The following is a 13,965-nucleotide window of genomic DNA, read 5'->3' as shown; positions in this document are numbered from 1 at the left end:
GATCGAATTGTAATCAAGCCAAAGCCCACCATTTTAGTTGGGGTCTTTTCAAGAACAAAGGGGAGCGAGAGGTGTAAAAAAAAAACTTCACTGTTGTCACTAAGCAAGATCTGCAAAAGAGATGGTGAACAAGAATTCCACTGCGGAGATGATGCCAAGAAGAAGCAATCGAGAAAGTTAAAAGTAGAGCTTTCCTTGCCTCGAGAAGAACAGTGTTGCCCACCAGCAAGTTTCTTCCTGGAATCAATCTCACGCCTTCCAACAATGATCTGTTCGAGAAGAAAGAAGGCGATATCACAAGATCGACTACCTTTTTCCTTCCACAATGATCGAGGGGACACATACCAGCCGGGACTTGCGAACGATCTCGCAAGGCCATTTCCAAAACCATGAACGATCGCCCAACAAAGAATGGAATTCTAGACCCTGCGCTTCTTTGGAGGGCGGCATCCATTGAAAGGAATGGCGGTCACGTCCCTGATCTTGAGCACTGTGAGCCCGCCCTGCTTGAATCCTCGCAGCAAGTACTTCCTCTTGCCCACCCCAAATCCTCCTTTGAGCCTCACCTCCACCGCTTTCATCCCCAGCTGCGCGGCCCCTCGCGCCGCCTGCTCCGCCACCGCATTCGCCGCAAACTTGGAGTCGCGATGCGAGCCCTTGAATCCACACATCCCCGCCGACGCCTGCGCCCTCGCGTTGCCCTCGAAATCCGTGATCGTGACAAACACATTGCCGTGCGTGAAGCGCGAGTGCGCGATTCCGGTCTTGCGCGGCGGCGCCGATCCCGATCCTCCCGCTGCTGCCGCGCCGCCGCTGGGCGATGCCGCCGTCTTCACGCCGCAGAGACGCTGGCAGAAGAGAGCGCCCGATTCCGCCAGCGATCGCAAAGCCCTACGCGCAGCCAGCGCCATGAGAAATTTTAGGGTTCTTGGCGTGGGCACATTTTAGGGTATCTTGCTTAGCGTAATCGCTATCTTCTACACAGTAGCTTTAGTAGCGTTTGTGGATTAGGGCGCCCATCGCCCACGCCCAGTGTGGAGGGCGGAGATGGAGACGCCAATGCTGTGAGTGAATGAATCGAGGTACGACTTAGCGGCAGCGCGAGGTCGCCGATCTAATTGCGCGCCGGATCTAGATTCTAGATCTGGGAGATGGAGGATTTCGCGAACTTGCTCCACAGGGATTATGGCATCAAGCCCCAGGGCAAGATGGCTCCCATGTCAGCTGCCAAGGCCACGGCATCCGCCGGGGGTGAGCCGGCGATCAAGGGTAAGAGCAGCAGCGGCGGCAGCAATGCTAGATCGGCCAGAGCTTCCTTCGGAGACGACGATCTCTTCTTTGGTTCCAAGCCGCGCAATGCCTCTTCCTCCTCGGAGCCGCTGGGTGGATCCTACGACGATGTTTTCGGTGGTCCGCCCAAATTTGCTCCTCCCAAGCACACATCGTCCTCCGCCCCATCGGTGCCTGTCTACGAGGACATCTTTAGATCGCAGCCGCCGCCTCCGCCATCGTCGTCCTCTTCCAGAGATCACTCTCTCCCGGTTTTCGACGCTCCTTACGAGGATGATATCTTCGTGGGTGTGCGAGGGACTCGCTCCTCCTCGGGCGTTTCTTACGACAATGTCTTTGGTGGTGGTGGAGGAGGAGCTAGCTCCAGTGAAAGCCCGACGGATGATCTGCTTGGGGGATATAGATCGGGACCAAAGACCAAACCTCCTCCGCCACAGTTCGACACTGGCTCCACACCTTACGATGATGACTTGATACCAGGCATGGGATCCGGGTACGTGTTCTTTGTAGTTTCGTCCTATAAGTCTGGAAACTTAAAAATGCTGTTTCCAGGTACTCTTCTTCCAAGCAGCCAGAGCCGAGCTCTTTCATCTCTGTCGACGAACCGGCCCCTGCTTCGACGGAGGTAGACCCTTTCGCCGGTATTGAACCCGATCCATTCTCTGGCGTACCTTCTGTTTCAGATCCTTTGGATCCCTTCACCGGCTATCCAAAGTCAGTTAGACAAAGCTTTGGTTCTTCCAGGAAAGCCGACGTGGACAACGATAGTGATGATTCTTTACCAGAAGGAAAAGAGGAAGCGGTGCAGGAAGAGTATGTTCCGGCGAAGGACTACGTCCCGAATGAAGAGTACATTCCAGCAGATAGTTATGGATCAGGGGACTTCACGGAGGAGGGAACTTCTCGTGAGTTTAAGGAACCTTGGGTGACCGTTCACAGTGTGCGGCTCTTGACCGACCCTACAGTAGCGCCGCCTCCTTCCCGACCACCTCCTGGCCTTGGCTACCACGAGAGTCCGTATGTGAATGGTCGTCACGACTTTCAAGGGGGACTAAGTGACGATGAGGACGAGGCAGAAGCAAGATACAAGCTTGAGAAGGAAAGAGAGTTGCAGAGAAAAGCGGAAAGAGAAGAAGAGGAACGCATACAGAGAGAACGGGAGGAAAAGGAGAGGTTGAGGAGAGAACGGGAGGCTGTTGAAAGAGCTACTCAGGAAGCGAGGCAGAGAGCAGCGAAACAGGCTCGTGAGAGAGTCGAGCGAATTGCTGTGGAGAAGGCGACGGCTGAGGCTCGTGAAAGAGCAGCTGCTGACGCTAGGCAGAGGGCTGCTGAGAGAGCAGCAGCCGAGAAAGCGGCTTCCGAAAAAGCAGCGGCCGAGACTCGAGCAAGGGAACGAGCAGCAGTGGACAGAATCAATGCTCAAGTGCGCGAGAGAGCAGCAGAAGAAGCACGAATAGCAGCAGAAAAGAAGGCGGGGGAACGAGCTGCCGTGGGAAAGATCAATGCTCAAGTTCGCGAAAGAGCCGCTGAAGAAGCACGTAAAGCTGCTGCTGCGCAAAACAAAGCGAAAGAGCAAAGATCATCGTCTGACGACTTCGAAGGGGGTATCTTCGGCCGCGCAACAAGTGCTCCCAAGCAACGACCTCCAACTTCGGTAAAAACGGCGCCTTTGTTATATTTTTGGTTGACGAGCCCCTCGTATTTTTCCTACAGGATTTCTCGAAGCCGTTTCCTTCGAGTGATAAAAGAGGCTCCTCGGGCGCGCCAGTGAAGAAAGTCTCATCAGTCTCTGGCATTGATGAGTTAACGAATTTATTTGGTAAGCAGAAGGCGTCTTTAGTGCAATGGTCGGCTAACGGGCTCTATGCTTTCTCTTAGACAATCCATCTTCTCCTTTCAGAGAGATAGATGGTGAAACACCTGATAGAAGGAAGGCTCGGCTGGAACGGGATCAGCGTACACAAGCACGAGCAGTGAGTGTTTCCAAGTTTCACACTTTACGCTTGCACTTACGTGCTGTTTAATAGAGACAAGCTCTGGATGAAAAGCATCGGAGAGATTTGGCGACCCAGAGAGAGCAAGCGGAGAAACACGTAAAACGTTTTTCAAACATTAAGATGCGTAGAAGCTTAATCCGGTTGCATACTTTTGCAGAGAGCTAGCGAGACATTAGACTCGGAGATAAAGAGATGGGCTGCAGGGAAGGAAGGAAATCTTCGTGCCTTGCTTTCGACCCTGCAATATGTAAGTAGAAAACGCATCGATCGATTCAACTCAATTCTTTGGTCCATGAATTCGCAGGTATTGTGGCCGGAATGTGGGTGGCAACCCGTTTCCCTCACGGATTTACTTACTGGAGCGGCCGTGAAGAAAGTGTATAGAAGAGCTACTCTGTGCGTGCATCCTGATAAGGTGCAGCAGAAAGGAGCGACGATCCAGCAGAAGTACATCGCAGAGAAAGTGTTTGATTTGTTGAAGGTGGGGAGATTCTCTCTCTTTTTCCTCCCATTTCTCTGGAGCTCACACTCTCTTGTTCTTGGTTTTCTCCAGGAAGCTTGGAACAAATTTAACTCAGAAGAGCTTTTTTGATTGGCAGGGATCGTTGTTTCGCATTTTCTTCTTCGCAGGTATTATTGTAAATGTGGTGGTGATGCCAAATAAACAAAGATATCACATTTTGAGGCTCAAGGGTTTAGGGTTAGGGTGGGAGGGGCGATGGAGAAGGAGAGGAGGGATAGGCGCCATAGGGTGGAGGAGGACGATCGCTGGCACCATGACGAGAAGCGCGAGCGGCGTCACCACAGGGACGTGGATCGGGAGGAGGATGATCATCGCCGGCGCCACAAATCTTCTTCTTCGAGGTATGACAAGCAGGAGGATGATAGGCGGCATCACAAATCCAAGGAGGAGAGGCACGACCGAGGTCACAAGTCTTCCAAGGAGGAGAAGGAGAAAACGAGGTCGGAGAAGCGCGGCAGGGAGCAAGATGATGATTTGAAGAAGCGTAGCAGGGATCAGGAAGATGGATCTAAGGTGGAGAAGCGGAGCAGGGATCAGGAGGATGAATCAAGGAAGGACGCGAAGCGCAAGCGCGATTTGGAGAAGGAGACGGCCGATAAGTCGGTGAGTAAGCGGAGTCGTAGCGAATTTGCTGAAGAAGAGAAAGCTTCCAATGTAGAGATGAATGGACAAACACCAGCACAACCAGTGGTGGCCTTAACTCCGGCCTCAACTCCAACACCGGCTCCATTTTCATCTCCAGCTCCTGTTCCTGTTCCTGCCCCTGTTCCAGCTCCAGCAGCAGCTCCAGCGGCTGTTCCACAGACTGCCCCTGTTGCTCAAGAACCGTCTCCAGCACCGGAACCAGAGGTGGCACCAGTTGCTGGTGATGCATCGGCCATAGCGAAGGCCAAGGCGAGAATGCGGCAGCTTCGCAAGGAGCTCAACGAGAAGCTGAAAAAGTTGCCACTGGTAAGTGAAGTGGAAGTTTTTTATTTCTTTTGTTTGAGTTCCTTTTTCTCTTCTCTTGTTTCTAGTTGGAGCAGCTGGCAAACGAAAATGATAGCGCGAACACTATAACCCCAGATTCTGTGGTGCCTTCCGGAACAGTGGACGTTGTTGCTAATGCCGCAAACATAGCGAGTTACAAGCGTGCTCAGGAATGCGTAGCTCGCCTCGGCTTCCAGCAGCCGCCTGGTTCCATGGCACTTCACGTACCGGGTGTTCCATCGGCTGGGCCAAAAGTTGTAAAGCACCCCGTTCTTCGCTTGGACAAGCAAGGAAGAGAGATTGACGAGCACGGTGTCGTTGTGGATAACCGGAAGTCAAACATCAGCACACTCAAGGTGAGTTGGTTGTTTTTGGGGTGCGGTCTGATCTTTCTACGGTTTGTTATATGTACTTAGGTGAACATCAACAAGCAAAAGAAGGATGCTTTCCAGATTTTACATCCAGAATTGGAGGAGGATCCAATAAATAATCCTCATTTTGATGCTGACATGGGAATGGACAGAACAAAGCTTGTACGTCAAAGGAGAAACTCCTTTCAGTTCGTGGAAGAGGGAAGATGGACGAAAAAGGCGGAAATCTTTCGACTTAATGTAAGTACTTTGATTTTTTTTCTTCTACTAGTCACTCATAACTTGTGTTTAGAATCGTTTTGGGGCTGCTAAAGCCCGCGAGATAAGGTCGAAGCAGGCGGCCCTTGCAAAGGCCAAAGCAGAAGGGGACATTAACCCAAATCTTATAGAAGTTACGGAGAGGATATTCAAGGATGACAAACAGCACCAAGACCCGATTCCTCATGTGGAGTGGTGGTAAGTTTTCTTGAGTTAAGCACAAAGTAAAATCTGACATGAAGTTTTCCTACAGGGATTTCGCTGTTCTACCTCCTCAGACACAGAGTTACGACGAGGTGATCGACGGAGCTGACGTGAAGTTCAAGAAAGAGAAGATCAATATCTACGTTGAGCACCCCGTACCGATCGAACCCCCAGCAGAGCCAGCGCCTCCACCACCACAGCCACTCAAGCTAACGAAAAAGGAGCAGAAGAAAATGCGGACCCAGCGTCGTCTAGCCAGGGAAAAAGAAAGGCAAGAGCTGATCAGGCAGGGAAAGATCGAACCTCCAAAAGCAAAGGTGAAGATGTCCAACCTCATGAGCGTGCTGGGAGCCGAGGCAACCCAGGACCCGACGAGGATGGAACACGAGATCAGGACTGCCGCGGCCGAGAGAGAGCGCGCTCACACGGACAGAAACCTCGCCAGGAAGCTCACTCCAGCCGAGAGACGCGAGAAGAAGGAAAAGAGGCTCTTTGACGACCAGGGGACGCTGGAAACCATAGTCGCGGTGTTCCGGGTGAGCGACATCTCCCACCCCCAGACTCGGTTTAAGGTGGACATCAACGCCCAGGAGAACAGGCTCACAGGTTGCGCGATCATCACCGACGGCATGACGGTGGTGATCGTCGAGGGTGGCGCAAAGTCGATCAAGCGATACACCAAGCTGATGCTCCGGAGGATCAACTGGTCGGCGAAGGAAGAAGGCAGCGGTGGAAACGAGCAGGGGGACGAGGAGGATGGAAACGAGGAGAAGGAGAACAAGTGCGTCCAGGTGTGGCAGGGAAGCGTAGCTCGGCCAGCGTTTGACAGGTTCTTCTTCCAAAAGTTCCACACTGCCGGGGCCGCGAGGAAGTACTTGTCCGACGCTGGAGTTGGGCATTACTGGGACAGCGCGCTGCATTACAAGGAGGAGTAGAAAATGAAGAAGATCGCGATGATCCATTGCGCTGCATTACAAGAAGAAGATCGCGAGCGATGGTCCAGTTTGCAAAGAAGGATGATGGTCGAGTGGTGATCGAAGTTTTGCTACTGCTACGAGCAAGATGGTGAGTGGTCGAGTTTCTTGCTGAAGGATCTGGTTTTAGAATTCTTTCGTGTTTCTTCCAGCGCTCGATCGAGGTAGAAAGCTGCGAAATGCTAAAGCTTTGGTCAAATAAAAGAGGACGTTTGGTTTTAAAACAAGTATATGATTGGAGGATCACGGGAGGAATAGGGGAGAGGAGATGGAGGAGAGAGGGATGGCGGCGAATCACGCGCCATTGTCGCCGCTCAGCTTCCTCTATAGATCCGCGGCAGTGTTTGGGGACAGGACATCGCTGATTCACGGTACCTCATGCTTCACTTGGTCGCAGACTCTGGATCGATGCCGCCGTCTCGCGTCCGCAATCTCACTCCGGCTCGGCGTCAATCCTGGCGCTGTGGTATGCGAAATTCCAGTGCTCTCGATCGAAATTGGCCGATTGATCCATCGAAATATCGTGTTCTTGGTTGTCATTTCTTGTTCTTCCAGGTCTCCGTCGTGGCCCCCAACGTCGCCGCGATCTATGAGATGCACTTCGGCGTTCCCATGGCCGGGGCGATCCTCAACACGATCAACTTCCGGCTGGACGCGCGCACAATCGCGCTGCTGCTGGATCACGCCCAGAGCCGCGCGGTCTTTGTGGACTCGGAGTTCTTCCCTCTCGTCACGCAAGCTCTCCAGCTCCTGGCCGAATCGTCCAAGCCTCTCCCCCAGCTCGTCCTTGTCAAAGATAAGTCCTATACTTCTCAAGCAGCTCACAGCTATGGTGGAATTCTAGAGTACGAGGAGTTGCTCGAGAATTCCAGCCCGGATTTTCCTCTCGTCCTCCCCGACGATGAAGAACAGTCCATCGCCTTGAACTACACGTCCGGTACCACCTCCAGGCCCAAGGGCGTTCTCTACACTCACCGTGGAGCTTATCTCAACTCCATAGCCAGCATTCTCCTGTGGGAGATGGGACCTTTTCCAGTCTACCTCTGGACGCTCCCAATGTTCCACTGCAATGGCTGGTGCTTTACGTGGGCGATCGCTGCCCAGGGTGGAACCAACATTTGTCTACGCAACGTCACTGCCAAAGCCACCTTTGATGCCATAGCCGAGAGCTCCGTCACTCACCTCTCTGGAGCTCCCACGGTCCTCAACATGATCGCCAGCTCCATGCCCAGCGAGAGGAGAGATCTTCCGGACAAGGTGGCGGTGATCGTCGGGGGCGCTCCTCCGCCAGCGGCGATCCTGTCGAGCATGGAGGAGCTCGGCTTCGTCGTGACACACGCTTACGGCCTCACGGAGACTTACGGGCCGGCTTTAGTCTGCTCGTGGCGGCCTCACTGGAACTCTTTTCCTCTCGAGGAGCGAGCCAAGCTCAAGAGCCGGCAAGGCGTCGTCCACCTCGGGCTCCACCAGGCCGACGTCAAGGATCCGGCAACCATGGAGTCGGTTGCCCGAGATGGCCGGACGCTGGGAGAAGTGATGGTCCGCGGAAGCACTGTGATGAAAGGCTACCACAGAGACGATGAGGCGACGAGGGCGGCGTTCCAGGGAGGATGGTTCCATACCGGTGACTTGGGAGTGCTCCATCCGGATGGTTACATCCAGCTGCGCGACCGATCCAAGGATATCATCATCTCGGGTGGCGAGAACATCAGTAGCATCGAGGTGGAGTCGGTTCTCTACGGCCATCCGGAAGTTCTTGAGGCGGCTGTGGTCGCTCGGCCCGACGATTTCTGGGGGGAGACGCCCTGTGCATTCGTGACGCTCAAGGACATTGGTGGTGCGACCAGCGCTCGAGGGATCATCGATTACTGCCGGGCTCGGATGCCCCACTTCATGGTTCCTCGATCCCTGGTGTTTGGAGAGCTTCCAAAGACGTCCACTGGTAAGGTCCAAAAGTTCTTGCTCCGAGACAGGGCCAGAGCCATGGGAAGCCTCAAAGCTCCCAGCAAGCTTTGATACTAATTATGTTTAGTAAGATGGTAGTAATATAAGAAAGCATTGATCAAGCAGAATTCTAATATATCACAAACTGAGTTGTTTCAAATGTGCCACAATGGCACGTACCATCAATAACAGGTCCTTTGCAGCAATCGTGCAAAAAGCTCCTTTTAAGCACTTGTGAATAGACTAACATACTGAGATATACTTATTAGCATCTTAAATCATATGCTGCATGAATACAACAGTGAACGAATAACTTTGTTACAGGATTGAATAAGATTTCCTGCTTTCTCGTAATTCATGGTCAAGCGACGAGGTTGGTTCAAAACTTCTCTCCTCCAGTAATTGTTATTGAAACTGCGAGGAGACTTTGTCGAGAAGAGGAACTCTTTTAACTGTGAGAGAGATTTTGTTAAACCAGTTGTGAAACAAAGAGAAGTTGTGATACTTACCATCACCCGTAGCAAGCCATGGTTACTGGGGTGGAAATAATCTTCTCAGCAACTTTGCCAATATCATCCAAAGTCAGCTCTCGAACGGTGTCGATAAACTCCTTTGCGGGTTTCCTGTCACCAAATAAAATGGTCACAAATAGATTCACAAACCATTTAGCTCTCTAACCTGCAACCATAGGTGAGAATTTGCCGACCAATGTCCTCATTCACGACCACCTACAAAGAAAACATTTTGTTTATCTATGGAAAGACAAAAAGTTTTTTTTTTTTGGAAGAAAATATTGTTCTACTTCACGAACCCGAGACTCGAGATTAATCAAAACAAGTGAAACGGTTGCATTCTGTGTGCGCTCCAATTCAATCTCGTCGACTGGAATGGAAAAGAGCGATCAAAGACAAGCGAGAAGAGAAAAGTTTCAAAGTAGCTCATCTCCTATGAGATCTACAAGCTCGCCTACAAACTTGTGCTCCTAGAAGAAGATCACAGGAACACGCGTTTAGCAACTAGAAACTATTGCGAGAGAGTGCTACTCACAGACGATGCGTGAATTCCAAACAAGCCGGAGTCATTGTACACGGAAGTAAAAGCAGTAAAATTTTCCACCATGGGATGAACAGCCAGAATGCGAGTATCTGGAAGAGTTACTGGAAAAATTAAGTAAGAAGAAAACCAAAACCACGAACCGTACTTACACAATCTAGAATGGACACCCTTGCCCGGGCCTCCGGAAGAAAACGAACCAGAAGCGACTAAAGGACGTAGACATTCTTACAGTAAACTTGATAGAGAAGGGAAGCTTACTTGTAACACGGTCGCCGTGACAACATCGCGTTCGTTTCTCCAGCCACCAGGGATTTCAAGCGCGATGGAAACCGATGTTCTTGACTTTCTACTGCATATTTATTGAACTCAAACCTTTAGTAATTCATTGTAGGTGTCAATACATCTGAAAAGATCACAAAATCAGCATATGCATCTAAAAACAAAGTCCTCTGCTTAATATCTAGCAGAGATCAAGCTCTACAAGCTTATTGATAAAGTGTAGAAAATCTTCATAAAAAAGTTGGTTTGGTGATTACCATGAAATATGGCCATAAGTTTTGTCATAAAAAGTCAATTTTCATTTTGTCCTCACAAAATTGATTGACACCTAACCCAGGCCATAGAATATTCTTGAAAAATTCCCCTGATTTAAGATGGTGCTTGAAGTGCATAGAAACAGGAGGTTCTCTCCCACGGTTTGATGAAAAGGATGCCCATGGGAAATTGTTATGGTGGATGATGCCAAGGTGCCACAATGACATTGTGACATAAAGGTTTCCTCTCAATTTCAAGCAAAAACTTTAAAGTGGGTTTCTTACAGTTGGCTCAGACGCATAGATCCGGAATTCCCATATCAGTAGAAGACACAAGATGAGAGCTTCACATTATCAGCCATTGCGACCATAAAATGCTTCTTCTTCTTTTCCCAATGGCCAGCAAGTTGCCTGAAAACTCCGACGGAAGTTATAAGCAGCTACTTAGGCTTTTTTGGTCGGTGGTGTTTGCTTTTGCTGGAGAAAGAGTAACGAGTGTTAGCGGATTTTCTTTTCTTGTGGGAAAATACCTTGATGAGCTCTCTCTGAGCTGTTCTGGAAATGCTGGCGCTCTTCTCGCTGGGAACGCTCTGCAAGAAATCAAACAGCAAGCAATGAAATAACCAGAAACGAAAGTCCAAGTTTTTACCTGGAACAGAGCGATCTAAAAGTCGAGCCATTTGCTTCTGCAGAAAGCTCTTCAGACTTAAGACGCTATCATCTCTTGTGGTGTCAAGGAAACTAGCCCTCGGGTTCCGAAAGCGAGTTTCTGGTTGGGCCTTCCTCTTCAACTTATCCGGCCAAGGATCATCACTAACGTGGAGTTCTTCAGCCTCACTCGCCACCTTCCTGCCCTTTCTGGAAGAAGCATCGGAATGAGAACAGCTCCATCCTTGATATTTGTTGTTGTTGAGCGACTCGATATGTTGCTGCTGCTGCTTCTCTTTCTCCCTCCTCTCACCGCAAGACAATCAAGCAAACTGGGAAGAACTCGATAGCCGGAGTTGTGTGAAGGAAAGTAGCGACAGCAGTAGCGTTCCTGTGCTGTGCTAATCTTCTCACGGCCAAGCTGACGCTCCCACTACCTGCCTCTTAGATCGTCGAATCTTGGTCGATCCAGACGATGGAAGCTGCTTGAATTCCCGGGGCAATCTAAACAAGGAGTCGTGGCCATCTGGATCCAAAGTCTTCGATGTGGCAGAACTAGCTAAGCTGCCCAGGCTTACTTGCAATAGCGGTCGGCTTTCTTCCCTGGATCCCTGGATTTCTTCTTCGTCTCGACCGCTTGCCCAAGAGCCCTAAAATTTAGGGTCCTTAAACCTTGAATAAACCCTAGCGAGGGGGATGAAGAAAGCGAGGCGGCTGGGCGAGGTGAGATCTCTCATTGGGAGCTTGAATGCGGCGATTGAATCAGTTCTTTCAGGCCGCTCTCGATACTTGGAGATCGATCTCGACTTCCAGAGTCTCCAAGCAAGCTTTAGCAGCCAGAACAGCAGCCGCAGAGGAGCCCAAAGGAAAGGGGTTGCTCTCGTGGTTCCAGCGCAAGAAAAAGAAGGGCCTGCTATCAGATCTTCCCACGCTCTACGAGCCTCTTCCAGGCGTCAAACTCCCTCTCGATCTGGACGATGGCTTTGCTCTGCCAGTGGAGACTAAAATCACCAAACTCGCCAATGGATTGACGGTGGCTTCCGAGAACACTATGGTGAGAAGCTCTTGCCATTCTCGATGGTTTTCTACGCTCAAAATCGTTTTTTTTTTGTGAGAGTTCTTACTCCATCTCTCGTGCAGGGACCGACAGCAACCATTGGAGTTTATGTTGATTCCGGCAGCTCTCACGAGACTCCTTTCAACTCCGGCGTGAGCCATATTCTGGAACGCATGGCTTTCAAGAGCACGCGAAACCGGACGCACTTGAGGCTTGTCCGCGAAGCGGAAGCCATCGGCGGTAATGTTCTTGCGTCTGCTTCGCGAGAGCAAATGTCTTATACGGGTGATGTGATAAGGAGCTTTGTTCCCGAGATTGTGGAGCTTCTTGCCGATAGCATCCGGAACCCGGCTTTCCACGACTGGGAAATCAAAGAACAGGTCCCTTTCTCGCTGGTTGATTGATCATCTTTGAGAACTTTCTTTTTCTTTTGGATCCACAGGTGGATATCTTGAGAGAAGAGATTCAAGAGATGGCGAAGGATCCTCAAGCAATGCTTCTCGAGGCTCTCCATCCTGCCGGTTATAAGGGCCCTCTTGGCAAAGCACTGGTGACAAGCGAGTCCTCGTTGGATAGAGTCGACTCTCGCGCTCTTCACGAGTTTGTAGCTGTAAGTTCTTCCTCTCTTCTTTTAGTTTTCCTTGTTCTTGTGGTTTTCTAATACCATGGATCTTTCTAGGCAAACTATACAGCTTCACGGATGGTTTTCGCTGGCTCTGGCGTCGAACACGACTATTTCCTCTCGCTGGTTAAACCGTTGTTCGAGGACATGCCTCTGGTGGCTCCTCCAGAGCCTGTGAAGTCCGAGTATGTTGGTGGCGAGTGGCGGCTTCAAGGCGAAAGTGATGTAAGAGTTTTTCTTCTTCCTCTTCGTTTTTTTCTTGTTCTTTCTGTGTGGAAGTGTAGACAGATTTAATACTTTCATTCCTTAAGCAGACTACATCGGTTTCCATCGCGTTTGAAATCCCTGGTGGCTGGAGAAACGAACGCGATGCTGTCACGGCGACCGTGTTACAAGTAAGATTCCCTTCTCTATCAAGTTTACTGTAAGAATGTCTGCGTCCTTTAGTCGCTTCTTGGAGGAGGTGGTTCGTTTTCTTCCGGAGGCCCGGGCAAGGGTGTCCATTCTAGATTGTGTAAGTACGGTTCGTGGTTTTGGTTTTTTTCTTACTTGGATTTTCCAATAACTCTTCCAGATACTCGCGTTCTGGCTGTTCATCCCAAGGTGGAGAATTTTACTGCTTTTACTTCCGTGTACAATGACTCCGGCTTGTTTGGAATTCACGCATCGTCTGTGAGTAGCACCCTCTCGCAATAGTTTCTAGTTGCTAAACGCGTGTTCCTGTGATCTTCTTCTAGGAGCACAAGTTTGTAGGCGAGCTTGTAGATCTCATAGGAGATGAGCTTATTTCTGTGGCAGAACCTGGAGAAGGTACTTTGAAACTTTTCTCTTCTCGCTTGTCTGTGATCGCTCTTTTCCATTCCAGTCGACGAGATTGAATTGGAGCGCGCAAAGAATGCAACCGTTTCACTTGTTTTGATGAATCTCGAGTCTCGGGTTCGTGAAGTAGAACAATATTTTCTTCCAAAAAAAAAAAAAAAAACTTTTTGTCTTTCCATAGATAAACAAAATGTTTTCTTTGTAGGTGGTCGTGAATGAGGACATTGGTCGGCAAATTCTCACCTATGGTTGCAGGTTAGAGAGCTAAATGGTTTGTGAATCTATTGTAACCATTTTATTTGGTGACAGGAAACCCGCAAAGGAGTTTATCGACACCGTTCGTGAGCTGACTTTGGATGATATTCGCAAAGTTGCTGAGAAGATTATTTCCACCCCAGTAACCATGGCTTGCTACGGCGATGGTAAGTATCACAACTTCTCTTTTTTTCATAACTGGTTTAACAAAATCTCTCTCGCAGTTAAAAGAGTTCCTCTTCTCGACAAAGTCTCCTCGCAGTTTCAATAACAAATACTGGAGGAGAGAAGTTTTGAACCAACCTTGTCGCTTGACCATGAATTTCGAGAAAGCAGGAAATCTTATTCAATCCTGTAACAATCTTGTTCACTGTTGATTCATGCAGAATATGCTTATAAGATGCTAATAAGCAAAAGACATGTTATTGCGTGCCATTGTGGCATA

At 50.0% G+C, this 13,965-nt stretch overlaps 5 protein-coding genes and 2 long non-coding RNA genes across 8 annotated transcripts; 4 read left to right on the top strand and 3 right to left on the bottom strand.

Moving 5' to 3' along the window:
• Window positions 1-292: 292 nt before the first annotated feature.
• On the bottom strand, window positions 293-958 carry LOC9631141 (ribosomal protein S11, mitochondrial). The gene has a single exon (XM_002967753.3). The coding sequence runs from the start codon at window positions 909-911 to the stop codon at window positions 420-422; it is 492 nt and encodes a 163-aa protein (XP_002967799.2). The 5' UTR covers window positions 912-958; the 3' UTR covers window positions 293-419.
• A 56-nt stretch (window positions 959-1,014) lies between these two features.
• LOC9631140 (auxilin-related protein 1) lies at window positions 1,015-3,975 on the top strand. The gene is made up of 8 exons (XM_002968007.2): window positions 1,015-1,783; window positions 1,843-2,944; window positions 3,004-3,109; window positions 3,169-3,263; window positions 3,318-3,383; window positions 3,445-3,534; window positions 3,592-3,768; window positions 3,841-3,975. The coding sequence occupies exons 1-8, from the start codon at window positions 1,152-1,154 to the stop codon at window positions 3,877-3,879; spliced, it is 2,307 nt and encodes a 768-aa protein (XP_002968053.1). The 5' UTR covers window positions 1,015-1,151; the 3' UTR covers window positions 3,880-3,975.
• Window positions 3,976-3,981: 6 nt separating this feature from the next.
• On the top strand, window positions 3,982-6,832 carry LOC9631139 (protein RDM16). 2 transcript variants are annotated; one of them, XR_002992121.1, is made up of 6 exons: window positions 3,982-4,761; window positions 4,827-5,135; window positions 5,196-5,390; window positions 5,443-5,606; window positions 5,662-6,677; window positions 6,739-6,832. XR_002992121.1 is itself a non-coding variant. In XM_024672937.1 (5 exons), exons 1-5 carry the CDS (start codon window positions 4,006-4,008, stop codon window positions 6,545-6,547), a joined length of 2,310 nt encoding a protein of 769 aa, XP_024528705.1. In that variant the 5' UTR covers window positions 3,982-4,005; the 3' UTR covers window positions 6,548-6,810. The 2 variants fall into 2 exon arrangements, 1 of the variants encoding a protein (XP_024528705.1); XM_024672937.1 differs by having other exon boundaries at window positions 5,662-6,810.
• Window positions 6,828-8,666, top strand: LOC9633385 (probable acyl-activating enzyme 1, peroxisomal). The gene is made up of 2 exons (XM_024672938.1): window positions 6,828-7,052; window positions 7,142-8,666. The coding sequence occupies exons 1-2, from the start codon at window positions 6,855-6,857 to the stop codon at window positions 8,600-8,602; spliced, it is 1,659 nt and encodes a 552-aa protein (XP_024528706.1). The 5' UTR covers window positions 6,828-6,854; the 3' UTR covers window positions 8,603-8,666.
• Window positions 8,667-9,120: 454 nt separating this feature from the next.
• LOC112345668 lies at window positions 9,121-9,363 on the bottom strand. The gene is made up of 3 exons (XR_002992118.1): window positions 9,342-9,363; window positions 9,209-9,258; window positions 9,121-9,153 (listed from the first exon to the last, which is right to left on the bottom strand). It is a non-coding gene; the product is annotated as an uncharacterized LOC112345668 (long non-coding RNA).
• Window positions 9,364-10,332: 969 nt separating this feature from the next.
• LOC112345634 lies at window positions 10,333-11,400 on the bottom strand. Its single transcript, XR_002992108.1, has 3 exons — window positions 10,769-11,400; window positions 10,650-10,709; window positions 10,333-10,596 (listed from the first exon to the last, which is right to left on the bottom strand). It is a non-coding gene; the product is annotated as an uncharacterized LOC112345634 (long non-coding RNA).
• A 31-nt stretch (window positions 11,401-11,431) lies between these two features.
• LOC112345650 (mitochondrial-processing peptidase subunit alpha-like) lies at window positions 11,432-13,955 on the top strand. Its single transcript, XM_024672864.1, has 13 exons — window positions 11,432-11,490; window positions 11,543-11,821; window positions 11,908-12,204; window positions 12,267-12,434; window positions 12,504-12,671; window positions 12,761-12,841; window positions 12,894-12,960; window positions 13,021-13,118; window positions 13,184-13,256; window positions 13,312-13,382; window positions 13,471-13,520; window positions 13,575-13,687; window positions 13,745-13,955. The coding sequence occupies exons 1-13, from the start codon at window positions 11,464-11,466 to the stop codon at window positions 13,789-13,791; spliced, it is 1,539 nt and encodes a 512-aa protein (XP_024528632.1). The 5' UTR covers window positions 11,432-11,463; the 3' UTR covers window positions 13,792-13,955.
• The last annotated feature ends 10 nt before the right edge of the window (window positions 13,956-13,965 follow it).

The sequence above is a fragment of the Selaginella moellendorffii genome, unplaced genomic scaffold (assembly GCF_000143415.4).
Source record: "Selaginella moellendorffii unplaced genomic scaffold, v1.0 SELMOscaffold_9, whole genome shotgun sequence".
Classification (NCBI taxonomy): domain Eukaryota; kingdom Viridiplantae; phylum Streptophyta; class Lycopodiopsida; order Selaginellales; family Selaginellaceae; genus Selaginella; species Selaginella moellendorffii.
The sequence above is the reverse complement of the archived record's forward strand: the minus strand, read 5'-3'. Positions and strand labels throughout refer to the sequence as shown.

Bases quoted from the DNA above. Each gene is read 5' to 3' on its own strand.
- LOC9633385 (XM_024672938.1), top strand. From the start codon at position 6,855: ATGGAGGAGAGAGGGATGGCGGCGAATCACGCGCCATTGTCGCCGCTC. The intron at 7,053-7,141 runs GTATGCGAAATT...TTGTTCTTCCAG, and splicing joins GCGTCAATCCTGGCGCTGTG to GTCTCCGTCGTGGCCCCCAA.
- LOC112345650 (XM_024672864.1), top strand. From the start codon at position 11,464: ATGAAGAAAGCGAGGCGGCTGGGCGAG. The intron at 13,119-13,183 runs GTGAGTAGCACC...ATCTTCTTCTAG, and splicing joins TTGGAATTCACGCATCGTCT to GAGCACAAGTTTGTAGGCGA. The intron at 13,383-13,470 runs GTTCGTGAAGTA...TTTTCTTTGTAG, and splicing joins TGATGAATCTCGAGTCTCGG to GTGGTCGTGAATGAGGACAT.
- LOC9631139 (XM_024672937.1), top strand. From the start codon at position 4,006: ATGGAGAAGGAGAGGAGGGATAGGCGCCATAGGGTGGAGGAGGACGAT. The intron at 5,136-5,195 runs GTGAGTTGGTTG...ATATGTACTTAG, and splicing joins CAAACATCAGCACACTCAAG to GTGAACATCAACAAGCAAAA. The intron at 5,391-5,442 runs GTAAGTACTTTG...ACTTGTGTTTAG, and splicing joins CGGAAATCTTTCGACTTAAT to AATCGTTTTGGGGCTGCTAA.
- LOC9631141 (XM_002967753.3), bottom strand. From the start codon at position 911: ATGGCGCTGGCTGCGCGTAGGGCTTTGCGATCGCTGGCGGAATCGGGC.
- LOC9631140 (XM_002968007.2), top strand. From the start codon at position 1,152: ATGGAGGATTTCGCGAACTTGCTCCACAGGGATTATGGCATCAAGCCC. The intron at 2,945-3,003 runs GTAAAAACGGCG...TTTTTCCTACAG, and splicing joins AGCAACGACCTCCAACTTCG to GATTTCTCGAAGCCGTTTCC. The intron at 3,264-3,317 runs GTGAGTGTTTCC...GCTGTTTAATAG, and splicing joins AGCGTACACAAGCACGAGCA to AGACAAGCTCTGGATGAAAA.